The sequence below is a fragment of the Peromyscus maniculatus genome, chromosome 14 (genome assembly GCF_049852395.1).
Source record: "Peromyscus maniculatus bairdii isolate BWxNUB_F1_BW_parent chromosome 14, HU_Pman_BW_mat_3.1, whole genome shotgun sequence".
Taxonomy (NCBI): domain Eukaryota; kingdom Metazoa; phylum Chordata; class Mammalia; order Rodentia; family Cricetidae; genus Peromyscus; species Peromyscus maniculatus.
The window spans coordinates 80,709,184-80,737,163 of record NC_134865.1 but is presented as its reverse complement, the minus strand read 5'-3'; the positions used below and the strand labels follow the sequence as shown (position 1 = coordinate 80,737,163).

Genomic DNA, 27,980 nt, shown 5'->3' with positions numbered 1-27,980 from the left:
GGATGCCACTGCATCTTCCCTGGGAACTCGGGACCCCTCAGACCAGGTTGGGGAGCTCACCCCAGGCTTAAGGCAAAGTCAGAACAAACAAGAACCACAGGCATTAAAAAGCTTAACAGTAGCGTTTATTGTATTGTATAGAGCCATGTTACACATGCTTGGTGCTTCAAACTGAGTTATCATGTTTTCCTGGATGCGAAGCCATCTGATGCTTGATGCGGATGCTTTAAATACTATAATATTTCTGTGTCTATGATCTATGAGCTAAGGAAAAACCAAGGACAATTCCAGAACAGCAAAGAACACTTGAAAAGATGTACATGACACACAATGCAAAGTCCTTGAGCCAAGGCCTATAGGAGTTCCCAGAAAATGAAAACACAACTTTTCTTGTCATTTGTAGACATCAGAGTCTAACAGCTGCTGGCATTATGAAAGAGGTGACTCTGGTACTGACGCCTTCTCCCCTCCGTTACACTACGTATGTATGTAGACACCACGTGGCCCCAGGCAGGGAGACAACAACCCAGCACAGCTGCCCATCCCCAATGTCATTTCTTGGGGTGTCATCAAATCAAACCTGCCACTCTGTGGAATGCCAATGTGCTGCCAATTAACACATCCCCAGAATGCTGGCTGGGCACACCTTGTACCAGTCTGTGGAAGGTGCATCCTGCTTGATGACCTGCTCCCAACATTCAGCCCCAATGCTCCCTTACTGGTTTTATAAGGGACAGAGTGACATTTGTTCACAACTGCCACCCACCCTTCCTATAAAGTCTAAATAATGTCCCAGCTGGAGGATGATCTTCCTGGCACCATATGGAACAATTAGGCCCAAAGATGCCAGGAAGCCTCTTAGCCACACACCTATTCTCTCCCGCCTGGTGCCACTCATCTGAAGGGCCTGTACTTAAGCCATCTGAGGCAAGCAAGGCACCTGAGCACACCCTGAGAACAGTGACAAGCGGTGGGAAAAGGTCAGTACTTTGGAGACCTAATCAGTCTGGTCAATGCTGCTGGGAGGTGAGTGATTTGAAGCATGAAGTACATTTTGTTCTGACCAGCCAAAGAGCAGAAGATGAGGTGTTCACCCAGAGTTGCAAGAAAGCACATATGCCTCAGGAGTTCTGACTTCCTAGCCTCAGCTGAAATCTTAGGTGGAGTGCATCTGCCAGGCCCTGCCTGCTAGGCCTGGGCTCTGGAAGGTGCTGAAGTCACACTAACACCAAGGAGCTCCAAAGTCAGATAGGGGCCTCTTAGGCCCGTTGCTGAACAATCTGGGCTAGCAAAGGGCTGCTAGGACAAAGCCTTTAGTAGTCTTGGCATCTACTGGCAACTCTTGTGCTCACACCCCTTGTTCTGACCCTCGAAGTCCCTGCTCTTGCTGTAGGCTAGATGTTGAGAGAATAAAACATGAACATTGCAGACTGACAAAATTAAGCCAATTCTGGAGCACAGAGGAAAGGTAGAAGCGGTCGGTCAGGTCTCACTGCCTGTGTGGGGAGTAGGTGAAATTAGGGGGCAAGACTTCCTGGGTCATAGACATACACTCTAGTGTGAGTGATCTGAGGTTATACCACAGGTTGAGTCCTGCAGAGTGGGAAGGTGGGTGGGTGCTAAGCCAGGCCAGCACCGTATCACCCTTGGAGCACCGCACACCTCACTGACAGTAGGTTCTCATCTCTGTGAAGACACCAGCTACAACTCTGCCTAGAAACATGGGCAAGCATTGCACATACCAATCCCTCAAAGGGTCTTCTATCCCCAAACTTAGCAAAACAAGTGGCATTCAGAAGAACCTGTGCATGGAAACCAAATAGGGGGAAAAAAGTCTTGGGTTTTCCTCAGCTCCTCCGGCCTGGAGTCTGGGCAAAGCACACACATCGCATGGGACCAGCACGGCGTGAGCTCAGCATCTCTGTGGGAAATAAACGTCACTCTGGAGTGACAGCTCTGTATACAGATAATATGCCCCCAACCCCACTACCAAAGAGGGGCAAATAACAAATTCAAAAATAGAAAACAACATCTTATTAGGTGTAAACTTATCCTCTGGAGTTTTTACATTACATTTGCTAAAAACATGCATTTATTTCTGCTCAGATGTAAGAAAATATGTCTATCAGTATTACTTACAAATCAGATTAATTCTCTAGACAATGGACTCACTGTTAGAACACCATTTCAAATTTTAGTAAATTACATGTATAACAAAATAATAAATTCTAACAAGCAAAATGGGTTTAAGCCGAAGCCAATGAGAAGCAGCTTTCCTCTGGCCACTGCCACTCATGCTAGTTCCCTATGCTGCTGTCCTAAGCCCAAATTGCAGTCAGCAAGGACCTGCATACCAAGCTGTCTTTGAACCCCCAAATGAACGCCTAACAGAAGTTAACTGCACACTGAGAAGACAATGCTAACACAGAAAGGGCAGAGACGATGGCTGTTCCACTCAGACAGAAAGGGACAGAAGAGATGGCTGAGGGCATCTCCCAAGGAATCAAGGCACAGAGGATGAGGCCTCACTCCATACATAGGCCTGACTCTCAGGGTAGCTGGCAGGCCCACTGCACAGGTCTGCTCTGCTGTGGAGCCTTGGGCAAGGGTCTTGAGGAAGTGCCAGGGCCAGGCTCAAAGGTGGCACAATACGGGGTGAGGGTGGGCAACGTGGCTCTGGACTCCTACTGCAGGGCATTTGAGAAAGCTCGACCTGATGGTAGGGAGCGAAGGCCTGGGTGCTCACAAAAGCACTGATGAAGCTCTGCCCAGGCCTGGCAGAGAATCACACGGGGCACTTGGCTCGGAAGGGACCCCCTCCTCAGGCTTACCTCTCTCCTGACTGCCAGGCACAGCAAAGCCTGTCATCCAAGCACAGCTCGGTCTGCTGATGAACTCAGTCCCGTCAACTACTCATTGGATAACAGATTCTGGACGAATAAAAACAAGTGTCCCAAGTTACGATTTTCATTTATGGTTCAGAAGGCACTTCAAAATTCCACAGAGCCACGGGGTCACTGTTTCTAGGTCACCAATCCTCCTGGTGAGGCCATAAGAAATCAGGCTAAGTGTTCGACCGGTTGGTCTCCCAGCCTCTTTTGTGACTAAATCTGGTATTGGTTTGTCATTTACCTTGTAGTTAAGCATTCAGCACAGAAAGACAGACAGTTAGGTTTGCATTTTGAATAAATGAAAATTTGATGTATCACGGCAGTTTATAAAATATTTAACAAGTCTGGTATTTGACTTTAAGTAAATTCAAAAATTATACTCATACACTGAAGAGGTCACAACATGACAAGTCAAGTACTCACTGAGTACAACTTTCTAATAATCTAATCGCCTTGCCGCTCTGCACTTAGTGTGTTTATAAGCATAAACAGCTACTGGCACTCAATTGCTACAGCTGCTAGCATCTAATAAGGACTGCACTGGATTTCCTATTGGACAAGCCAAGGAGCCACTGCCCTTGAAGGCAGCCTGAGTGATGAGAAGAAAGGCCCGTCCTCCCTTGGTACACCCACTGCCAGTTGGTGCCTTCCATTCAGAAAGCATCAGGCTCCACGCAAATGCATCACTCCCACACGCACCAAGATATCAAGGGCAATCCTGTTGGCCATGGGCCATCTGGTGTACTCTGAGGTAGTTCCTTAGCTCAGGGTGCCTACTGTCTACTCCTTCGGAATTCAGGGCGTGTAGGAAATATTAAGTGTCCATGCATGGATCTCATCACAGTCACTGTCACTGAGTGCAAAATAAAGGAAACTCGAGTTGCTTTATTTAGCTTCCAATTTCTGGGAGGCTCAAGACTTCTAAGTATTCTGGACAACAGAAGAAAATAAGGCTGTGCTTACAGATCTCTTTCTGCCATTATCTTTCTTTAGGATCGCTATTTTATTGTTGCCCTTTCTGTTACACGGGATGTACACATCAGGTGTTAAAAGGTACAATACATTCTACAACTGAGCACCACTTTCTGTAACTGAACAGGCAAAGAAATTACACTGAACATCAGCATCTGGCAGTATTTTTTGGGAAAAAAAAAAGTGACTAAAATGGGTTTAAATTGATTAACACTATTAAATCACATCTAATATTTGATACTACATGATTCAATACAGCTATACGATACAATTATACAAAATGTGTTAACATCAAAGAATACAACCAAAATTAAGATAGCAAACAAAACCTATATAACTTTTTTTTGTACAGGAAAATACTTTTGAAGTATGCATGTAACTGCCCATTCTTTTAAAGAAAATCTACCGCAAGCAAAGTTATCAACCTCCAGAAAAATCACACAGCATTACTAAGCATATCCCCAAAAAGTGTACAATATGCACACTTGGAAAATACAAAATTAAAAAAATTGTAAGCAACAGGTGAGCTTCATATTTATAAGAATGTGAAAAGAAGTCCCATTTTTAGCACTGTTGTATAAAGAATTGTCTTTTGATGCGAAGTTCATGAACTGTCCTCCTGTTGGGACCACACTTTACAAAAACACCTTGTTTTTGAAACGAGATTACAGAGCAAGATAGAGCATCTTAGCAATGTCATCTTATTAAAGTATTTTTTAAATTTTACTACTTTATCAAAACATGTCCCTTAGGTGTGTAGGATTCATTTTTAAAATTCTTCCTAGAAATAATATACAAAGGAGAGGCATATTTATTCCCAATCACACTCCTGAAGATGCTTCCCGTGGTTGAGAAGGTCTTCTCGCTTCTTTTCACTGGTTGTTTTTGGCTTTAGCGTGTGTTAAGATGTGAGATTTCAGGTTAGTTGACTGAGCAAACTTCTTATTACAACCGTCGAAGGGGCACACATAGGGCCTGTCTCCGGTATGGATTCGCACATGCGTGCGCAAATTGAAGTCCAGTGAAAAGCGCTTCCCGCAGCCTTCGAATGTGCACTGTCAAGGAAAAACCAGACATCAACCCACTTGGCAACTAGGACCAGACACTGGGGTCAATGGCACGTTGCTTGGATGGAAAACCACCTTTTATTTTACTGAGCCTGTCTGCTTCCTGTCCTGGAGAACCTTCTGGGCATATTCTAGAACCGACAGACAGGAATCTCTGACACTACAAGCCCATGGTGAGCTCTTAAGAAACAAATGCGTTGTGCTAAGTGCCAGTTTAAGGCTCTAGAACTTCCGCAGACACCCCAGAAAGTAGAATACAGATGATTAAGACATTTTGTGATGCCAAATGTCACACAGAATTGTGTTGCAGACTCATTTGCTTCTATAAGCAGCACCGAGTGTCACCTGGAGCCGCACATAGTAGCCACAGCCTTTTATAAGCATTCTATCAGTAATAATACATTACTCACTTCCAAAACATGGGACCTTTGAGTCTCTGTGAACGCGCCACAAATTTAAGAGTGGGCTTACTCTCACATAATCCTGTTTCTCTCAACAGACATCATTCACCCAGGATCCAACACCTGCAGTCACACACAATCACCAGGAACCCAGGCAGACCTACAGGGAGCCATATCAGGAGTGGGAATAAGAGACCACCAACCCCCAACCATGCTTGATAACCACCCTAACTTGCAGTTTGGGGAACAGGAACTGGCTCTACCTGAAAGGGCTTCTCTCCAGTATGAACCAGCTGGTGTCGTTTTAGCTTTGAGCTCTCAACGAACGCTTTGCCACATTCTGCACAGACGTGGACTCTGGGACCGTGGGTGTGCAGATGCTTTCTCATAGCAGAGTTATCCCTGAACATCTTTGTGCAGCCCTTAAAACAGAGAAAGAAGCTTAGTGGTTCACACTGCAAACTGTAAGAAAGGACTCAAAAACTCAACAGCCTTCACTGATGTTTTTACAGCAAACAACCTCCCCAGCCCCCCCTTAAGTTTACTTAGCATTATAGAACATTAAGGCTATTTAAGACAAAAAAATAAAAATAAAAAAAAGTAAACAAATCAGACAGCTGAGAAAAAGGCCTTATTATTTACGGCAAACCCGTGCTTTACAGATGAGGAAACTGAGGCTTAGAGATGAATTGAGGTAGACTTGCCCAAGGTCACACTACGAGCAGTAGCCAGCCAAGCTGGGAGTAGAACCCAGCACCCCGGCTTCCAGCTACACCACAGCCGCCTCACCCACTACAGCCCCCAGATGAAGTAACAGAAGCACTGAGAAATAAACGGAGTTAAAATGACGGTAGTCCACCACTACCTTGGGTGGGCCCCGTATTCTGTGCTGCAACAATGGGCTGTCATTCTCCATCGCCTACTGTTCCCTCTTCTCTCTTTGCCTCTTTCCCCTTCTTGACAGAGAAAGAAGCAAGAGGGTCTCCAAGGAATGGCAACTACAGAAGAAATTTATTTGGTGAGACACTGGGAAAAGGAAGAGGCAGGCAAAGCGATACCAGTGCGGGGGAGGCAGATGGATGTGTTGTGCCCGAGAGCAGCATGTCCTCAACAATTTCTTCTGCAGTTGTTGCCCATGATGGAGTGAGTGGGGAAATGGTGAGACAGCATGACAGAAGGACAGCACAGGTCACCACTAGACAGCTTCACAGGCAAAAGGGAGGGGAAAGCCAGTTTTCCACCGTGACCTCTAGCTTCAGCTCCCATTTATACAGAGAAGCAAAGAGATCCCGGCGCTTATGGCATAACGGTTTTCAAATGCGTCTTCATTTTGGCTCTGATAAAATCCACCATGCACCCCACACCTCCACACCACAAGCATTTACAAGTACAGAGACTTAGGTGCATGGTCTCCAGTAGCAATCTACCAAAGCACACTTATTCTTCTCCAACTGCTGTTTTGGGAAATTCTTTATTCATGGTTTCTTCCCCTTTGTTTCTCAGCATTTACATCTTTCCCTGTTTAAGTCCAATCAAATTTGACCACCACCCCCAGACACCTCAAACTGCTTTTCAGCCACCCCCCTTTACTTTAAAGACCAGAGCTGCGTTTGAAAACAGTTATGCACCCTTCTAGTAGCACAATTAACAGAGTAAAAAGAAAACTGAAGAAAATCACCAAGTCTTTATTTGGTCTATTCTAGCAACATCCAAAATAATTTCCAAGTTTCAATCACGAGCTTAGGAGAGAGTCTTTCATAAAGACTTGTGGGTGAGAACAACCCAGTGTCTTAAGACAGACTTGTTTATGATCCAAAGAAAATAGTCCTAACACAGTACAGTCAATATACAGAAATAAGAACACTGGCCCCTATAGCAGCCCCACTTAACTAAAACAAAACAAAATTAACTCCCTCGTGTTTATAAACCAAAAACCCTAATTCCTCACTCTGTGTTAGTTACAAAAGTGGAAATCAAAGTACATGTTCCTTACAAACTGTCTGAAGCCTAAGCAGCAGCTAACCAACACTCCCCTCGCATTACTTACTTTATGAGGGCAAGCTATTGTTCTTGGAGCATCATCTTCTTTAATTTTCCTTGGCTTCATTCTTATTGAAAAAACAAAAAAGAGAAAGAGAGAGAGAGAGAGAAAGACAGATTTGTAGGAGTGGGTCACACTCGACAAGCATAAATCAAATAGTCCTGAGATTTCTCCTTTGTAGCACCAACACTAAGCTGATGGTGCCTTCCTTCCACAAAGGAGAAAGGACCAAACTGCCCAGACTGCTGGCCGGAAGAGCAAGTGGTGCTCCTCTGACTTCCTAGGTAAGTGCTAGTGCTTCAAGAGGCTGCATAGCTGCCTCTTGAGAACGCTGTGTGGCTCAGAATGGCACCATCGGCACCATTATCTTGTGACTCCAACATCTGCTCTTCCCACCTAACCCCGTTAAACAAAATCAAAAACCCCACAAAGATCAACAGCCCTGACAACTTCAGACTAATCACTTAGTCAGGGTGGGGCCATGGCAAGTTACCCAAATCAGCTGCTTTGATGACAAGGGTGTCTTATAAAAAAGGGAACGATGGGCATTGGAAAGTTTCAAAAATACACATCTTTAAAATACAGTAACAAACAAACACACACACACACACACACACACACACACACACACACACACACACACACACACACACGGCCCATGTCATACAGACATAAATCATTCAGGGATATAATTGTGCAATTGAACAGTCCTTTTAATCAGAATTATTTACACCCTATACCCATGTAATAAACACTAACACTCCAAGGACACCCCCAATGTGTACTGGCTACTTCCAAGAGACTGGTAGACTGGTGACATCGCCACTTTTTTTGGGAGGGGGGGGTTAAGACAGGTTTCTCTGTGTTTCCTTGGCTGTCCTGGACCTCACTCTGCAGACCAGGCTGGCCTTGAACTTACAGAGATCCATCCACCTGCTTCTGCCTCTCGAATGCTGGGATTAAAGACATGTGCTACCATCGCCCAATGAGTAACTGCCTCTTATACTGCTTGTAAAGTATTTATTTTGGTGGTAGAAAGAGATGACAGTTTTTATAGAACTTTTAATTTTACTGTTTTTGAGACAGGGTTTTGCCACCACAGCTAGCTTATTTTTTAAAATTTCTGGTTGTGGATTGGGAGCTCCCCTGTGAGAAAAGAACTTTGGTAATATGGCAGCTGGGAGAACCCCTGGTGAGGCTACTATCCACACAGCTTGCCAATAAAGAACCTGTCCATATGCTACTTACTCAAGCAATCTTGGTTTTTATGAAAACTTTCTTTCCAAATATTCCCTACTGACCTGTGTATGATCAAGAGGCAAAAAAAATCCTGAGTTCATAGAAAATTAAAAAACATCTTTCTATCCCTAGTTCTGCTGCCACATCATACTCTTCTATGATGGTTGATACATAAACAATAACTAAGACAATGGTCTCATAACAATAACGACAATGTACCAAAGGTGACTTGTAACAGTTAACAGAGGCCCAGGTTACTCTTTCCACTCAAACCGGTGAGAGTAATTGGTCCTCCCTACACTGCCAAACCCTGTGACCTGGCAAACTGTCCACGCCTAGAGACAGAGAGGAAGCTACTACAGTGCCTGACGATGAATCTCAAAATAGTCCTCCCAATTCCAACCCTGCAGACACACTTTAAGTAGATTACCAGTATGCCAACTTACTTAAGTGCCTGCCTTTAACTAGCCTCTGTTGGTCTCAAATGCCTGTCTCTACTTAAGTACTAGGATTACATGTGTAATCAATCTGTACCAGTCTCTGTTGTCTTAAATGCCAGTAAATTCTGAAGTTTGGGGTTCAGTTCAGAGTAGGATAGGAGGCCGGCGCGCCTGCGCCACCTAGAGGTTAGATCAGCATGAAACAGCAGCAGTTCATGAACACTTCTTTCAAGTCTCTACTTATTTATTTATGTTGTTTGTGATAGGGTTTCTTATATTTTTGGTTGTGAGCCTAGCCTTTAACGGCTGAGCCATCTCTCCAGCCCATGACAGGGTTTCTTTGTGTAGCTCTAGCCATCCTGAATTTCACTTTGTAGCCCAAGCTGTCCTGGCACTCAGAAATTCACCTGCCTCTGCCCGAGTGCTGGGATTAAAGGCAGCTAAAGGTGTGTACCACCATCACCTGGCTTTCTCTCAAGTGTCAACTGGGTGTTTTGAAACAAGCTCTTCACGTATATCCCAGACTAGTCTTGAACCTGCTCTGTGTGTAACACAGGACTGGCCTTGAATTTGTGACTTTCCTATTTCCACATGCTAAGTGCACCACTCTTGGTTGGTGGTGTTACTTCCCCTCCCCTTAAAAATGTCATTGTCAAAAGTGTGTGCTAACATTCAGTATGAATTTTAGAATGAGAATTTACAATGCATTTGGACAAACCTAAGACTCAGAATCAATGGAGGACTTAACTATCTGTAACAACAGAGTGGTTCTTCCCTAAGAGAAGCTCTGCTGTCCGAGTGAAGAATGAAGGCCACTCTCACCACCACCCCACCCCTCCCCTCAGCACCCGGATGCCTTTTCTTTCATTGACTGGGATACTTTACAGACCCAGACACGATGAAGACAACGACAGAATGGATATGTGACTTGGAGTTGGCTTCTACTAGCTTCATGACCTTGAGCAAATCACTCAACTTCTCAGCCTCAATTTCTTACTCTGTAAGCAGGCACAATGCTCCCTATGTCAGAGCTGCAAGGAGTCAAAGACAACACACACTGGACACCTGGGCAGTGACAGTCACTACTATCACTGGTCATGTGGTTAGAAATGAGTTCATCCTTTTGTTCCTTTGGTTTTTGAGACAAGGTCCCAGCCACATAGCCCAGATTGGCTTTGAGCCTGTCAATCTTTCGCCTCAGGCTCCTGCATGGTAGATCTATAAACACCCGCTACTGCACCCAGCAAAATGAATTTACTCTTTGAAATTATCATGTCATTTATGCTAAACAATCCACATGATTCTTATAGTCTGAACTATCTTTCAACCAAAGGACCAAGAGACTGAAACAAAACAGCATAAGCAGAAAGGCGCCCTGAACAGTTTTCTACTCTATAAAACTCGAGGGCCTGCTGTGCAGCATGGCTGCTAGACTTGACAGTATATCAGTACATCACCCTGTCACACGTGGAAGGAGCGCTACCATCAAGACTGGACTCCACAGCTCATCTCTGTAGCACAATTTTAACAGAGCACTGTTTAACCAAAGTCCCAACTAAGTTGATGCACAACAACCTCAGAGCAGAGCCAACAGGCAGAACTTGAGCTGTTAGGACAGTCTCTCCTGTCACACAGCTATCCTCTGCAAGCACCAGGGTCTCATCAGGAAACCCAGCGTGGCCTTGAACTTGAAATCTTCTTGCCTCAGCCTTTCAAGTACTGGAATTATAGGTGTGTACTCACCACACCCAGCTCAGACTAAAAGATCTCACAGTGCTAGCAGCTCTAAGGAAATAAACAAAAAGAACTGCCTATTTAAATAGGAGACAAAACTCACTTCACCAGGCCCCAGCCTAAACAGGCAACTCAGGAAAGTATAAAGAATACCCCCCCCCCAATGTGGCACCACATCAAAACCAAGACCTTTTTTTTTTTTGGGGGGGGGGGGGGGGCGCCCAGACAGGGTTTCACTGTGCAGTCCTAGGCTGTCCTTGAATTCACAGAGATCAGCCTGCCTCTGTCCCTGAGTGCTGGGATTAAAGGTATGTGTGCCCCCATCACCTAGCTTTCTTTCTTTTCTTTTTCTTTTTTTTTTTAATTTTATCTTTTTAAAGATAGCATCCCAGGACTAGCTTCACTCACTATGCAGCTGAGGATGACTATGTGGTTCTCCTTAGCACTGGGTAACAGACACAGCACTTGGCTTACAGACTCACATGGTAAACCCAGGGTTTCCCGTCAAGCAAGGCGAGCACTTTTAAAAACGAGCAATTCTTACCCCCAGCTTTAAAGACAGGACTTGCAAATAAAATTCACTGTATTTTTCAACTTCCATCTGTCACTTAAATATGTAACTATATATGCTAAGCAGTCTAGGTGGAGTATGGCAGGTCTGAGACATTTCTTTGCTCAGCTTCATGCCCAGGACAGCATACCCACTCTGCCACAGGATGAAAGAGAGAACATAGGAACTTTCAGCCATAAGCTCAGAGCTCAAGGCTCTCCAATCACAGCACAGAGGGCAGGAGGAAGGCCAGAAGAACAAGTTTCGTCATAACTGGCGGAGATCATGTGGTGTGACCCCCAACAGTGAAACTTGGTATTCTATTGTCAGAGTTCCAGTCAAAGGCCTCCAGAAGACCCTTTTCCATGATGATACAGAGTCTCACAATGTAAAGACCTGAAAATAACAGGGCATGGAGGCTTAGATATTCCTCTCTACCACCATTGTCCTATAAGTCCGTGTAGGTTAACATGATCTGTAAGGGATGTAATCCAAGATGGGGCTGAATCTAATCCTTAGTCCCCCTTGGTGCCAAACTTTCATTTTTTTCTTTTACATACTAACAAAGTAAGCAAGGCAACACCGGATTCTAATACAGAATGAAGTCTAAGCGGACTGTAAAGAAAGAGTGCTGAGAGCTGGGCTGTGGCTCAGCAGCATTACCATGCATGCACAAGGTCCTGGGCCACATAAAGACTTTCAACAGTGAGTGCTCCTTCCTTTTAAAATATCCTCCGTGGCCATGGCATTCACAACATCATTCTCTGTAGTTCTTTATCTTTGGTGCTTTGAGCTATTGGGGGAGGGTCAAAACAATGACAAGAGTCACCTGTGCCTAAGTTATACTGCTCACAACCTACAGCTTCCCTCCCTCTCTCAAGTCTTTCTTCGGTCCTCCACCCTGCCACGGAAGTAGTGCTGCAGTGTGTCACAATGGAGACTCTACTCCTCCCTCTCCAGGCTCTTCGTTGGCAGTCACTCTGCTGCATGTCTCCATTTCAAACGATTTCCTTCTACTCTCACTGCTTTCTCTTACTTTCCAAACACAAGGATTTTACCAAACTTCCTTTTAGAAGGTCCATAACATCATGATTTTAGCATGACTGTATTCTAACTTCCTTCCTAAAACCATCAAGTCCACATGAATGTTTAAGTAAATCCAAACACTGCCTACCTTGAACACCGATGGAAGGGTGATAATTTAAGGTAGATGTTGGTGGCCTTTTTTTCTCCCCAACTAGACACACACACAGCAAACGTTCCTTATCTCCTGTCATTACTCTGTCTACCCTACTATTCTATTTGAAGCCTTCTCCCAAATCCAGGGGGAACCTGCATCAACCCATCTTAGACTTGGCTACAATGCAATCTTCCTCGACCAAAGCTCTTCCTCCCTGTTCAAGTCTTTAGCAGCTGCCTCTACAAAAAGCCCACACATCTCTGGCCAGCATGCATGGACCTAAATAATTTGATTCTAATTTACCTCGACTCCATTCATTTTCTTTACCCATCCCAATCCCCAGGTATGACTGTACTTCATTTGTATTTTCTACTGTGCCATTCTGTTCTGGTATGCATGCCCTAACATGAACACTCTAGGTTCAAGCTGGGTATGGAGATACAACACACTTATAATCCCAGCACTTAGGAGGCTGAAACAGCATTTGAGATCAAGGTCAGTTTGGGGTGAAAACAAGTTCCAGGTCAGCCTGGGCTACAGTGATACTGTCTTAAAACTCTAGGCTCCTCAGGGTCCACATCAACTGGCAACCCGTCTACAACGTACTATTGTCTCTACTCCATCTTTGTGTCCTCACTCAATTCTAAACACCAAGGAAAAGTTCGTTAATTTTAGGAGCACAGTATTAAACTCAGGCACAGTAATTTGGTTCAGTACGCCCCCAAACTGTATGTCATTGCCAACTCTGTACATTAGAATTTGTAGCTTTTGGGGGGCAGGTTACTTAATATTTGATTCTAGTAACTGTACCAGAAAACACAAATGGTAGCAAAATCTGAAAAGCAGTGTTGTTAACAATGCACAGAGCCTTAATTTTGCTAAGCTATAACAAATGAAAAATAACATTTTAAGTAAAATAGAATTGCTAATTCCCTGGGCAAGGGAAAATGCTGGACTAATGGCAATTCTATTTTACTTAAAATGTTACATATTCATGCTCCTCTACCCTACCATGTCCTCATGAAAACTGCCTACAATCATCCCCCATTCCTTGCCCTCCATTACCCCTCTCCTCTGAGTCCCAGTTTGCTCATGTAGATCTCACCTACTTCTCCTTTGCTGGTCTATCTATGTGTCTCTCTTAGGGTCCCTCCTTGTTAGCTGGCTTCTCTGGAGCTGTGAATTGTAGTCTGGTTATTCCTTGCCTTACAACTAGTATCCACTTATGAGTGAGTACATACTATGTTTGTCCTTCTAAGTCTGGGTTACCTCACTCAGGATATTTTCTAGTTCCATCCATTTGCCTGCAAATTTCATGATATCATTGTTTTTTTTTTTAAACTGCTGAGTAGTTACTCCATTGTGTATATGTACCACATTTTCTTTATCCATTCTTCAGTTGAGGGGCATCTAGGTTGACTAATTAATATAAACAGCAGAGACTTCTGCAGGAACCCATCCTATCTCAGGCAAAACAAACACGCAAGTATCGATGAGTACAGATCTTGACTGCTCAGCTTGGGTAGCCACAGAAGTCCCAACTTAAATTAAGAAAACACCAGGAGTTACACTCATCACACACTAACTATGAACTGGTGAAATTTCTGCTGTGGTCAAAGCATCCAGGATAAACCTGGACACACTGCAACATGCTTGGACCAACAAAGGGGCACAGAGGCGATGTGCACACCCACCTCAAAACAAATCACGTGCAACTTCCTTAACTCCACAGCAACACCAGTTGTGGACCCAAAGAGTATGTGCCTCATCTCACAGTCTGCAAAGATCTAGAATGCTGCCCTTCACACATTAACAGCATTAGCTATTACCAAAACCAAGAGTTGTTGCTTTTGTTCTCAGAAGTGTCCCTATAGAAAGAATACAAACCATCACTGTCACTTGGGAACAAAAGAATACAGCTGGCAAGATTCAAGCACTTCCTATAATAGAAAAGAAGTAACATTCTTGTAACTTACCTAGCAAATTCTGCCAGTTGCTTAGGGTCTGAGAGGTCAATGCCAGGTATCCCTCCAGGAGGGAGTTTCTTGCCTGTCATATATTCAGAATAATCAGGAGGTGAGTTCTCTCCAATGATCTGCTCTTCAACCACTGTTTCATGGTCAATATCTTTTTTTTCATCTGAAACACACGAGATTGATCATCTTAACTAGACAAATACATTGAATATAAAAATAGCCTTCAGTGGAATCTTAAGTAACTATTTATAGCTACTGCCTCAATTTCTCAACCACCCATTCTCCGTCCTTCATCTTTCGAACTCCTAATTCTTCTCCTGGGTCACCCAAACTAATGTCAAGCCCCCAGACTTTCACATTAGAGCTCCGAGTTAGCCTACCAGGAATAGCTAGTTCTCCACATGTGCATTGTCACATACTCTCCAAGTTTAACCTTCTTGTCTAACTGGATTCTCTCATGTCTCAGTTTTGCCTTTTTACCCATTTCACAAACTAGTACATAAAAGATAAAGAGCGCTCGTAGAGTCGAGCAATCATTACAAGTTCTATCACTCCTAGCAACGAAAAGCAAAGGAGACACAAATACCAAACACCTTTCTAACCTTCTACAATTCTTTTTATAATAACAAGTTTTATCTTGTTTTAAGAACATTTTATTTGCTGGGTAGGGGTGGTGCACGCCTTTAATCCCAGGGCTAGAGAGGCAGAGGCAGGCGGATCTCTCAGTTCAAGGTCTACAAAGTGAGTTCCAGGGCAGAAACCCTGTCTTGAAACATCAAAACAAAACAGGACAACTTTTAGGGGTAGGCACTTTCCTTTCATATTTAGTAGGGATCAAACTTAGGTCATCATTCCAGCTTTCTCAGCAAGCACTGCTAAGCCTCATCCCCATTCTATTTATGCTAGCCTGAACCTCCTGCCTCCACTTCCCAAGTACTGGGATTACAGGTGTGGTGCACCACCTCACATAGCTTACTCCACCATTCTTTAGTCTAGAAAACACGGTAAATCAACACTAGAATCTTACCTAACAGCAGTGACATTTTACTCAATGTTTGTGTATAGCACTACCTTTATCACTAAATACATTCCCTATGAAGTGGGCAAACCAAAGAAACTGAGGCACAGGAAAATTAAGCAACTTACCCGGGGCTAGTGGTTTAAAAAAAAAAAAAAGTTCTGTTTGTACAAAACACAGACATGCATGGGGGAGATGTGTATGAAAATCAGAGGACAACTCAGTCTGTTCTCTTCCTTCCTCCATATATGGCCTGGGGACTGAACTCAGGTCATCTGGCTTTGCAGCTTACCCAATGGATCAAAGGGTCTCACTGCCCCCCCCCCACTTAAAACAAAACAAAATAAAAATGAAACACTTTTATTTATCAGATATAAACTCTCCAGTACTACATAACCTGTGCCTAATGGCACAAGCCTGTAAACCAGAATTGGGGGGTTCAAGGTCATCTTCCAATTTCAAAGAAAGTTTTGGAGGCCAGCCTGGGAATACTTGATGAGTGTCAAATCCACAGCAGAGAATTCCTAACCTAGACTAACCCTTGTATTAGTTCCACATATATTAGTTAGGGCCTTGAAGATACCTGTCACTGGCAAAGTGGCCAGAGACAATATAGTCTCTACCCTCAGGGAGCACATTTTTAGAGAAAGAAGTTAAATTATGGAACACTCTTATGAAGCCACACCTCCAGCCCTTTTTTTTTGGAGGCCCAGTTCTTACTATAATCAAAAGTGTAAGAACCCAAGAGAGGGGGTGGAGAGACAGCCACTGATAATATGCTTGTTCCACAAGCCTGAGTTCATTCTCCAGTACCCGTGTAAAAACACAGGCATAGCATGTAGAACCCCAGCTCTCGGAAGGCAGTAAACATGCATGGGGATCTGCTGGACACCAGTCTAGCCTACTACTCTTTGAGACCCGAGACCCAAGTCCCAGTTCAAGGCTGTCAAAATCTAGGTGGGGCCAGGTAGGATGATACATGCCTTTAATCCCAGCAGACAAGAGGCAGATGAAGAGGCAAACTGAATCTGAGGCCAGCCTAGTCTACATAGTGAGATCCTGTCTCAAAATCAAAACATGTCAAAAAACCAAACAAACAAAAACAAATGTGGTCACCTTCTTTGAAAAAAAAAATCAAAACACGTGGGGGCGGGGGGCTGGAGAGATGACTCAGGGGGTTTAAGAAAGTGTACTGCTCTTGCAGAGGACTTGGAGTTGAGTTCTCATTCCCAATGGCTCACAACTCCAGCTCCTGAAGACCAGATGCCCTATTCTGGAATCAGCTGACACCTATGCACACACCTACATATAAATAAAAAAGTACTCCTACTTTTATAAACAAAGTTGTTTGTATATACAATCCTTTCCACTTAAAGAAGGTCATCTAAGGCTGCTTTCCTGATGCAAAGACATGGGGATTTGATTGGCTTTAACAGAGAACACGAACCCGCAAAACCCGGTGTTACTACCTGGCCCTTCCTTCATACACTTGACCTACAGATGAAATTTTATTTAGAGAAAAGGGGATTAAGGGAGTCATTTTTCTACTCGGAAAAGGAATAATTTCTGAGAAACATGATTTGGTACCAAATAAATACATTTCCAAGAGGTCCTTAAGACACGGTAAAGATTTCTTTTGGAAGACTAAACCAGATACATCTCTTGGAGGATGGTGTGGTGTCACCTGCTGAAGTAGCCAAGTGTGGAAGAGATAATGCAACGACCACCACTAGCACACTTCTCTTTGCTTTGACATGTCCATGCAGGCTGTCAGAAAGTTAAGTACAGGGAATAAAAAGGAATCTAGGTTGGAGAATGGTGCCATTCACTGGCATACAGACTTCATTTATAGCTACAGAAACATTGAACACACCCACTGAAAATGGAGAAGGGTCCCGGAGCTATCCCTAATTCCAACAATGGAAAAAACAAGACCTTGCAGAGGAGGTCAAACAGTGAAGAAGATGGAAGCGTATGTACACAGGGCTGCATCATCCATTTTGTCATCACCATATACCCACATTTCTGCAGTGTCAGCAAAGCAGCATTCTTACCTTCCACTACTTTATGCTGAGAATCAAACTTGGGGCCGGGCGGTGGTGGCGCACGCCTTTAATCCCAGCACTTGGGAGGCAGAGGCAGGCGGATCTCTGTGAGTTCGAGGCCAGCCTGGGCTACCAAGTGAGTTCCAGGAAAGGCGCAAAGCTACACAGAGAAACCCTGTCTCGAAAAAACAAAAAAAAAAAAACAAAAAATCAAACTTGGGTCCTCTGCAACAGCAGTAAGTGCTCTTACCACTGAGCTGCCACCTCTCCACGCCTGTTTTGTTTTTGGTGTTAGCACCTTACTATGGGGCTGGCCTCTCTCATGTTCCTCCAGCCCCATCTCCTTACAGTGCTAGTGCTGGTCACAGGTATACACACAACACATATAACATTCTGCACTGTCTATCATTACTTTCTTTTAATCTCCTAATACTGAAAATTATTCTGTACAAGAGAATGCACGCTGATCCATTTTGAATGTCAAAGACACTATTGATTTCTGCGAACTATACAACAGGTGATACTGTACACAAGTCAAGGCAAATCATGCTCAGGAAGAAAATGATCTAATGCTGGTCTAAAATTATTAATGCACCAGACCCAGGGGATATGTCCCATCTTTGGCCACTGTCGTTTACCAATGTGTTAGCCCATGTTCATAAATATACTAAATTGCATATGGCCCATGGACTGCAGGTTGGACACATCTGTTAAGAGGTTCACTGCTAGTTTCCTTTAAAGGCAAAGCTGGCATGGAACCAGATTTGACAAGGTAAACCAAGGCTTATGTGGAAAAGACTGAGAATACAAGACACTGACTAAAAAGGAGTGCAGTGGCAAGAGTGCCCTGTTAAAAATGCCAAGCTCGCCGGGCGGTGGTGGCGCACGCCTTTAATCCCAGCACTCGGGAGGCAGAGCCAGGCGGATCTCTGTGAGTTCGAGGCCAGCCTGGGCTACCAAGTGAGTCCCAGGAAAGGCGCAAAGCTACACAGAGAAACCCTGTCTCGAAAAACCAAAAAAAAAAAAAAAAAAAAAAAAAAAAAAAAGCCAAGCTCACAGTTCAAGGCTGACCTTGAACTCACCAGGATCAACCTGCCTCTGCCTCCCAAACACCGGGACGAAAGGCATGTGCTACTATGCCCAGCACAAATTCTTCTCTTCCCTCCTCTGTTTAAGGGGACAGCAGGCCTCAGGCCATTGGGGATGACCACACTTTGCACTATAGAATAGATTTTCCAGCTACCTGCAGACAATGTGCATACACAGTAAGTAGTCCCCTCTGATGGTGGCTTATAGTTCCGAGATCAGGAGTCGGAACCAGTATGAGCTATGGTCACTATGAGGATTGTATCTCTTGAGTTTGGGGATAGGGATGGGGGTTGGTGGTTGTCACAGTCCTTGACTCATGACCCCTGCACAATCACAATTCACAACACTTCTTGCTTTCTTTTTTTCTTTCTTTCTTTTTTTTTTTTTTGGTTTTTCGAGACAGGGTTTCTCTGCATAGCTTTGCGCCTTTCCTGGAGCTAACTTGGTAGCCCAGGCTGGCCTCGAACTCACAGAGATCCACCTGGCTCTGCCTCCCAAGTGCTGGGATTAAAGGCGTGCGCCACCACCGCCCGGCCCACTTCTTGCTTTCTAATCATCCCTTCTTTGTCTGATGTCCCTCTCCCTGACTCCTTCAGGTGATTATAAGGACACTGGTGTGATTATATTTAGGGCCCACCTAGATAATCCAAGATCCTCTCTCTCTCTGCCTCAAGAACCTTAGTTTAATCAGAGGTATAAATAAAGTAACACCCAAATTCCAGGAGTTAGTTAAAAGACCTGGGTATATTCAGCAATATTTTTCAGCACAAGCATAACATATTCACACAAGGACTTCAAGCTGAAGATGTAAAGTATGGAATCCTTAGTTGTTGCGCGCACTCACTCTTCAAGTATGATTTCAAAGGTAAACTCACTCATATGCAATCTCACGCTTCAAATTACTGTATTTCACCAAACCTAAATTTTTCATTTCATACCTCTGAAGCCAGAACTTGAACAACCTGACGAGATGAGGTATTCTCCACCAGGCTTATCGGTTCTAAAGAATGATAAGCTCAACAACCACAGCAAATATATCCATAAGAGCAGCTGGGAGGTGGTGGCACACACCTTTAATTCCAGCACTCGGGAGGCAGAGGCAGCCTGATCTCAGTTGAGTTCAAGGCCTGCCTGGTCTACAGAGTGAGTTCCAGGACAGCCAGGGCTGTTACACAGAAAAACCCTGTCTCGAAAAACAACAACAAAAAAGATGGAAGAGGAGGGCACGGTGGCACACAACAATGTTCCCAGCACTTGGGAGGCAAGGGGCAGGAGGATCTCTGAGTTTGAGGCTACTCTAGTCTGCAGAGTGAGTTCTGGGATAGTCAGGGCCACATGAAGAAACCCTGTCTTGAAAAACCAAAAGTAGAAGACAGGAAATTCCAACTAGGTAATATTTCAAGTTTTACACCTTTTAGACATTTCTGGCAGATCCAAGAATTACTGTGAAACATGACACCAGGCTGATGGAAAAGAATTTTTTTTTTATCCTTTTGCATACCATAAAATGGTGCTCCCGAGTGCTGGAACTAGCTTCTCTAGCCCCCTTTTTCTTTTTTTGTTTAAAGTTTACCATAGATTTAAATGAGATTTAGGGGGGAGAAAGCAAGAGAGGTGTTTAGAAAAAGGATAATATACAAGCAAGACATGAGTGTGGGTTTCTCAAAAGAACTGATTTCCCTCCTTTCTAAAAAGACAGGTTTCTTGGGGGCCAAGAAGATGGCTCAGTGTTAAAGGCATTTGTTTCCAAGACCAGTGACCTGAGTTGTATCCTTGGAACCCACATGATATAGAGAAAAAACAACTTCTGAAAGCTGTCCTCTGAACTCCACATGCATACTGTGGCATGTATACATACATGTAATCCTCCTCCCTTAAGCCTATAGTTGCTCTAGTTATACCCAAAGCCCCGCCTTTTTAGTTTTTCCATCTTGGTATCAAGTAAGGAGAGTGCAATTCCTTTTTCATCTTGACTGCCATGAAAGAAGCTTATTAGAGTTGACCCCAATGATTCTGCTTCTATTTTCCCAATGTCCACATTTACCTACTCATGCACTTGCTGGCTGGATTGAGCCCCCATGCCTGGCCATTCTGGTTTCACTTTCAAAGCGACATCTACAAAGCACCAACACCATCTAAACTCACACTGCAATGGCAATGCTCACTATTCAGAAACAACAGCACAAGAATTACCTTTAACAACTTTAGAAACCACTGTACAATGCCAGATGGTAGTGCAGCAGCTTTTAATCTCAGCACTCGGGAGACAGAGACAGGTGGAGCTCTGAGTTTGAGGCCAGCCTGATCTACAGAGTGAGTTCCAGGCCAGCCAAAGCTACACAAAGAAACTCTGTCTCAAAACAAGAAACAAAAACAAAAACAAAAAAACAAACAAAAACCCAAGGAAAGGAAAGTTGAAGTACCAGGATGATGATGTCATCTTAGTTTTGAGGGCAAGGGTGTCTCAGGGTTCTTCCCCAGCACTGAAACAGTAGAAACTATGTATATGGCTTCTTATGAAACACTTGGCCATTTGTAAAGAAGTACAATTTCTTTGCTTTAAAGATTGAAAATGGAGACTGGGATGTGACTAAGTGATAAGTGTGCACATTTAACACACATGAAGCCCTGCATTTAATCCTTGTCAAAGGAACAAAAAACAAACAAACAAACAAACAAAAAAAAAAAGATGAGTGTAGTAGTGCACATCTGTAATTCCAGGACTCAGAAGACTGAATCAGGAAGACTGCCATGAACTTTAGCAGGTTGGACTACAATTCAGGATTCGTTTCAAAAAAGAAGATGACGATGAAGAAAAGACTAGGGAATCCCTACTTCATTTTACAAACAAACAAACAAAAAATACCAAAACCAAGTTCAGAAGCCTTGGCCAGTGCTCCCTAGAGAGCAAGTACGATGTGGTTACTAGTACAATTCCCTGAAACCACTGGGCAGTTACTGAAAATTAATCATAGGGTTGAGATATAGCTCAGTGGGAGAGTGCTTGTATGTACAAGGCTCTGGCTAGATCCCCATACCACAATAAGCCACTAAGGACCTTACTAACAAGTTACTTTGAATGAGGAAATGGCCCAACCTCATGTTCAGAGACCACACATGTTCAAATACACACCAGTATACCAGCCAACTAGCACCTAGGATCTCTGTACCATTTCCTAGAAGTCTAACTAATAAAATTAATGTTTTCAACATCCAAATCATGTTTCAGCTATCAAATCGGCAAATCCATGGTTCTGAATAATGGACTTGTATAGAGAGTACAATCAAGCACAGCACCTGGAGAGTTGAGAGGAAGACTGTCTTGAATAAAAGTCCAGCCTGAGCTACTTCACAAGTACTGCTCACAAAAAGATGGTTCAGTAAGTAAGACTGATGGACCCCAAGTTCAGCGATCAGTACTCATGTTAAACTCAAAGCTGTGGGGGTTGAGGGGGGTGGGAGGTGGGAGTAGGGGGAGTGGAGGAGTGGAAACAAGAGGCATGCTGGCCCAGCCTAGCTCCAGGCTCAGTGAGAGACCCATCTCAAAGAAATACGGTGGACTGCATTGAGCAGGGCACCTAACATCCTACCCTGGTTTCTGGAAGTCCTCACACACTGCACAACACACACATACACAGAAAAAAATGGTGTAAGTACTTTCCTGATAAAACTATGTAATAAAACTCGAAGTAAATATCCTGAGTTTTGAAACTATAAAGTTTTCATTTTTATTTTTTATGTTTTGATTAGTCTTACTCTTATTCAAAGCAGGAGCAAGAACACAGAGACAATCAGTCACTTGAGCCAGAAGAGGAGTTAAACAACAAAAGAATGCAGATCTTAGGAAATGCTTTCTGTAATAACTGTTCTGCTGATAACCCACTATAAAAGAGTCCTAAATTTCTGTTTTCAGAGACTGGACTGTCTAGGCAAACTTCAAAACAAGCAGAAAAACACCCACCTACGAGTTCAGTGTAGGTCTGTGTCCTTTTTTAAAAATATGTGTGCATGTTTTGCCTGAATGTAGGTCATGTGCACCACATGCATGCTTGGTGCCCAAGGAAGCCAGAAGGTGGAACTGGAGTTATAGACAGTTGTAAGTCACCATGTGGTGCTGGGAATCAAACCTGGTCCTTCTGAAAAGCAAGCTCTTCACTACTGACCATGTACAACCTCAGCCTGTTTTTATGTCTTTTCTTTCAAAAGCTTAAAAGGCTAGTGGCAGTAGGCAGGACAGAAGTCCTGACCTTTCCTGAAAGGGACTTTTTTGCTCTGTTGGCAGAGGAGAGCAGCTGTCAGGGGCAGCTAAAGGAAAGGTTAATAATAACCTGCAGGGGAGAGTCAAAGGTCACACAGGCTTTTTAGCAGGCTGGGACTCCCAGTTACCAGTTCAGAACTGGGGTCTTAGACTGAGGTTGCCTTATGTAGGACATGTAGTTAACAGGATTGCTTTGGAGAGTTTTAGGGACTTGGTTCTGTGGAAATTCATGACTTTGGTCTCTTTACTCCATGATAACATGGTAAATGAGATTACCACAGAGGAATGGCAAATGGCCAATACTGACAAGCTTTGAGTTTTTCTGAATGTATAGAACTAGAAAAAAATGTAACACATTTGGTTCTACTTCAATTTAGGATTGGTTGTTTTCTAGAGTCCCATGTTTTCACTCAATTAAGCACAAAGCCCTTCCATAGTAGATCTAACAGAAGATAGAGCCACCTAGGTTTCTCTCAAGGCTGAATGCTTTTGCTAAGTGATTTCCTTTGTTATTAGTTGTATAAAAATAAAGTCACTCCTGTATGAACCTGATGACTATTTCCCAAAAAAAAAAAAAAAATACAGCTGTCAATAATGAAGGAAAAAAAAAAAACTAAACACCAATCTGAAAACTACAAATATTTCAAAACATGGCCAAACTGTAAGTACCAAAAACCAGAAAGTTTTAATTTTATTTACATAATCATCTATATTACAGGATCATTCTGCCACTGAAAATGGACCAGCACATGCTAAACCAGACACAAAAAGCAAATATTATCTGATTCTATCAATATAAAGTATCTGGTATAGGCAAACTCAAGAGACAGAAAGATAGAAAGAAGGGGATGGGGGAGTGAGAATTCATAGGTCTGTGATGAAGTCACTGTGGTGATCTATGATTATCATGCCAATTTTGGCCACAATGTTAGACCCTTGCCTAAAACAAGTAGCAGATCGAGGTGGCACACCCTTTAATCCCAGCACCCGGGAGGCAGAGGCTGGCAGATCTCTGCATGTTTGAGTCCAGCCTGGTCTACATAGTGAGTTCCAGGACAGCCAGGGATGTATCAGATCTCAAAAAATAAAAAGCAGCAAGAAGTGATAATCATTTGTTGTGTAACAGTTTCTTGAAACATTCTATCCTCCAAGAAGCCCCTTAAAGCAGGAAGGCAAACTCAGAAAGATTCAGGAAGTCCCTGAAACTAAGAGATTCTCTAGGCCACTCCCTGCCAGAGTAAATAATAAAAGCTGAGACTCCCCTCAGAGAATGAAACTGAGCTGCAAAAAAGGATTCTCACACCAGACTATCTGCATGGAAGGAGTTTAGATCAACCAAGGCACCTGGAAAGGACACTCTCCAACCTGTTGAGCTACCTGGAGGCTATGCAGTGTGCTCCAGGTTCCCAGCCTGTGAGTTGTCACCCACACTGGGGTGGGCTTTAGAGATACAGCTGTCTTTGAGTCATTTCTACTCCTGTAGATATCCCCCTGGCTCTGCCTCCAGAGTGCTGGGATTAAGGAGAGTGCTGGGATTAAGGGCGTGGGCCACCACCGCCTGGCCCTACTGCAGTATCTGATAGAGAAACTACTGAACTATGAAAACCAAGAGAGGAGATGAAGGAAAGGGGCAGGCCTCTATACCCTCTAAAGTAATGGTTACATTGCTTTGCTACTGTTTCAATCAAAACATGACCTCCACAAACAATACTGTCTCTCAAGTTCAAGGAGGTAACAACCACACAAAAACAAGAGACCTACAAAACCCAAGAAGCTGGTTTCCACAAATTCCTACTAAAATGTGTTTAAACCAAAATTCCACGAGGTAAAAACAAATTACTAGTGTCTTAAGACTACCCCCTATTGTTGCTGGGCAGTTGTAGCTCCTGCCTTTAATCCCAAGCATTTGAGAGGCAGACTCTGAGCTCAGGCCAGCTTTGTCTACAGAGCGAGTTCTAAGACAGCCAGGGAAACACAAAAAACTCTGTCTTGAAAAATAACAAGACTAATCATATGTACAACTATTTTTTTTTTTTAACAAGGGCTACAGGTAACTAAGTTTGGTGCTTATGTAAATCTGTGGCTTCCTAGTTTAGCCAGTCTAATGTATTAATTCAACAAACTATACAGTGTGGAGTTGCAACTCACGCCTAGGATCAAATGAGATCCATTTCTACCACAGCAATACATGTGACACATTTAACTAATCTGCTTCCATTTCTTCTCTTATTTTACAGTCTTAATTCAGGTTCTAAGGATTAAATTATTTTCAGAATCTGAACTTGGGACATGCATAGTTGACCACACACCACTTAGCTCCTTTTTGGTTATAACTGCAAGCCACAAAGGCAAGGAAGAAGGATCATTTACCACCAAGACATTTCTGAGGAAATAGGCCATCCCTTGCTATTGCCATCAAATATTTATAACTACCGTTTTTTTGCAGACTACTCAGTAACACACTAGACAATTAAGGTTTTAAAGAAATAGACATTACAATGCTCCCATGCTGCTCTATGTGCCCTTGCAAGCAGCCAGTCACACAAGCACAAGGGTAATGACTAAATGCTGACTTAATCGTACATCAACCCACATTAGCCAGGCCCCTCCTCACTTTCTCCCCTAAACTGGCTGCCTCAATACACAGTACTTCATCAATCAATACCACACACTACCAAGTTTTTTTCTTGTCTGGAAAAGCTAGTTAACAATTTGGTAAGATCAAATGTCAAACAGGTAATACAAGCTGTTTTATATGGTTAATGTACCTGGTACTCAAATTTGGTGAATTCACCTAAAGCCCTAAACCTACTTTCATTATTCCATTTCTACTAAAGGAAAAAAAAAAGGGGGGGGGGGGTTTGTTTAAACACGTCAGTATACAAACTATTTGTTGCCACCAAAATGTGTGGCAGGCAGAGTTTGATTAATCACTAGGTACTGGCTAATTCAGTTTTATGTAAACATAAAGCTCCTGATAAAATGTTGAGCAGATTCTAAGCAGAGATTCATTCAGTGCAGAACATCGCCCTGAGCACTTCCTACTAGATTTCTATAGGGCACTCTCCCTCTTCTCTGAACCGCAGACCCATCAAGCTTTCTGTCATCTCGATACTACTAGACCACCTTTTCCGGTCAGGATCTTCCTCTAAATTTTAACAAATAAATCACATCATATTGAAGCTGCGCCCAAATATGAGAATTTAGTAAAGCGTTAAGGGGCTCTCAAACTCAAATTTTATCATCACAAGGGCTACATGAACTAGCTACGGTGGGATTATTCAGTCTAGATCCCCAAAAATGAAGCTGGCTAGCGTGTTAACCCAGTACTGGATAAAACGAACAGTCGACAGCTTTTCCGTACCTGTAAACGGAAAGGAATTTCTTTCAGTTTAGGCTATTTGGGGCCCTACACGGACTCTCGCTAAAAACCGTTTAAAACAGTAAGGCAAATTAACTACTTTTTATAATTCTTTTCATGGGGGAAACAAGGACGACTGTTTGTAAAGAGGCTACAGACCCCGGAAACTTGCAATCTTTATTAGTCTGGTGACACATGTCCACAGCTGTGCAAGCCAGCCCAGCCTATCCGCACAGGGCCCAACACTTAAAAAAAATCCACAATGCGTTAAGGCTCAAAGGCCAGTGAAATGCTCGGCCCTTCCTTTCCCAACTCCTGTTTCGGGTCGAGCAGGCGAGGAGCGCGCTGGCAGCGTGGGTGACAGGCTCCAACCGCCGCCGAACCCGCACACGCGAGCCCTACGTGCCACACAAGTCCCGCCCCGCAGCGGCGACGGCCCGGGCCAGCGTGACCGCGGGGCAGCAGCGGAGGGCTCCGCGCCGCCCGCTCCGGGGAAGACTCCGGGGAAGACGCTACGCGTCCCCGGCAGCGGGGCGGGGCCGCAACACCCGCCCCCCCCCCCGGGGGGGACGACGGCGGAGGAACGGCGCGCGTCCGCCCCGCGCCACGGCCCGTGTCAACGCCCGGCGGGTGGCCCGGCGCGGGGCGGCGCCCTCAACCGGCCCGCCGTACGTCCGTTGACACGGGCGTGGAGGAGCGCCGGCCCCTCCCTCCCCGCCAGCCGCCACGGCCCGCTTCCGCTCGCCCAAACTACGCCATTGCGGCCTAGCCGGGCGCCGCCCCTCCCCCGCGCCGCCATCTTCGCGGCCCGCCGCCCCCGCCATCTTTTGGGGCCGCCATACTTGCCCGGGCGGAGAAGATGGCGGCGCCCATCACACACATAAAACATGGCTTCCCTTCAAAACAAAAACATCCCGAGCGGCGGCGCGCCGCTGGCACACTCACCTGAGGACCACATGGTGACGGAGAACTCGCCCTCCAGAGTCTTGATCTGCACCTGCTTCTGCTCCCACTTCTTATTGCCCGGGTCGGCGCCGCCGCCGCCCGCCGCGCCGGCCCCGCCGCTGCCCAGGTAACTCTTCTTGCCGCTCTTCTTGCCGCCGCCCTTCTTGACGCGGCCGCCGCCGCCCGACGACGACCCGCCGCCGCTCTTGCCGGCCGCCGCCACGGTGACCAGCGTCTGCTCGATGTAGTCGTCGTCGCCGCCGGCCGGCGCGGGCACCGGGATGAGGATCTGGTCCTCGAACCCGTCCTCGGCGCGCAGCCCGTCCGAGTCGTCGCCACCCACCACCTCCTCGCGGGTCTGCACCAGGATCACCTCCTGGTGGTGGTGCACCTGGGTCGGGTCGTCGGTGACCAGCGGCTGCAGCGCGATCATGGGCGGGTGGTGGTGGTGGTGGTGATGGTGGTGGTGGTGGTGGTGGCCGGCGTGCCCGTGGCCGCCCCCGCCGCCGCCGCCGTGGTCGCCCCCGCCCCCGTCCTCGTCGTCCTCGTCCTCTTCCTCCTCCTCGCCCACCACCGTGGTCTCGATGGTCTCCACCGGGATGGTCTCCACCTCGATCTCGTGCAGTTCCACGATCTCGGCCGGCATCTCCGAGCCGTCCGTGGCGATGTAGAGGGTGTCGCCCGAGGCCATGGCTGAGGGCTCGGCCGCCACGGCCGCGGCAGCCTGGGCTGCTCCTGGGCTGCGGGAGGGCGGGCGAGGAGGCGGCCGGCCG

General features: G+C 44.9%; 1 protein-coding gene across 3 annotated transcripts; it reads right to left on the bottom strand.

The window, feature by feature from the left end:
- Positions 1–103: 103 nt before the first annotated feature.
- Positions 104–27,938, bottom strand: Yy1 (YY1 transcription factor). 3 transcript variants are annotated; one of them, XR_001579651.3, is made up of 6 exons: positions 27,208–27,938; positions 14,492–14,654; positions 7,379–7,439; positions 5,595–5,753; positions 2,832–4,918; positions 104–1,921 (listed from the first exon to the last, which is right to left on the bottom strand). XR_001579651.3 is itself a non-coding variant. In XM_006971685.4 (5 exons), the coding sequence occupies exons 1-5, from the start codon at positions 27,896–27,898 to the stop codon at positions 4,736–4,738; spliced, it is 1,257 nt and encodes a 418-aa protein (XP_006971747.1). In that variant the 5' UTR covers positions 27,899–27,938; the 3' UTR covers positions 104–4,735. The 3 variants fall into 3 exon arrangements, 1 of the variants encoding a protein (XP_006971747.1); XR_013044497.1 differs by having other exon boundaries at positions 104–4,918; positions 5,595–6,534; XM_006971685.4 differs by having other exon boundaries at positions 104–4,918.
- Positions 27,939–27,980: the final 42 nt, after the last annotated feature.

Bases quoted from the DNA above. Each gene is read 5' to 3' on its own strand.
- Yy1 (XM_006971685.4), bottom strand. From the start codon at position 27,898: ATGGCCTCGGGCGACACCCTCTACATCGCCACGGACGGCTCGGAGATG. The intron at 14,655-27,207 runs GTGAGTGTGCCA...CGTGTGTTTCAG, and splicing joins CGTCACCATGTGGTCCTCAG to ATGAAAAAAAAGATATTGAC. The intron at 5,754-7,378 runs GTAAGTAATGCG...CTCTGTTTTAAG, and splicing joins CAATAGCTTGCCCTCATAAA to GGCTGCACAAAGATGTTCAG.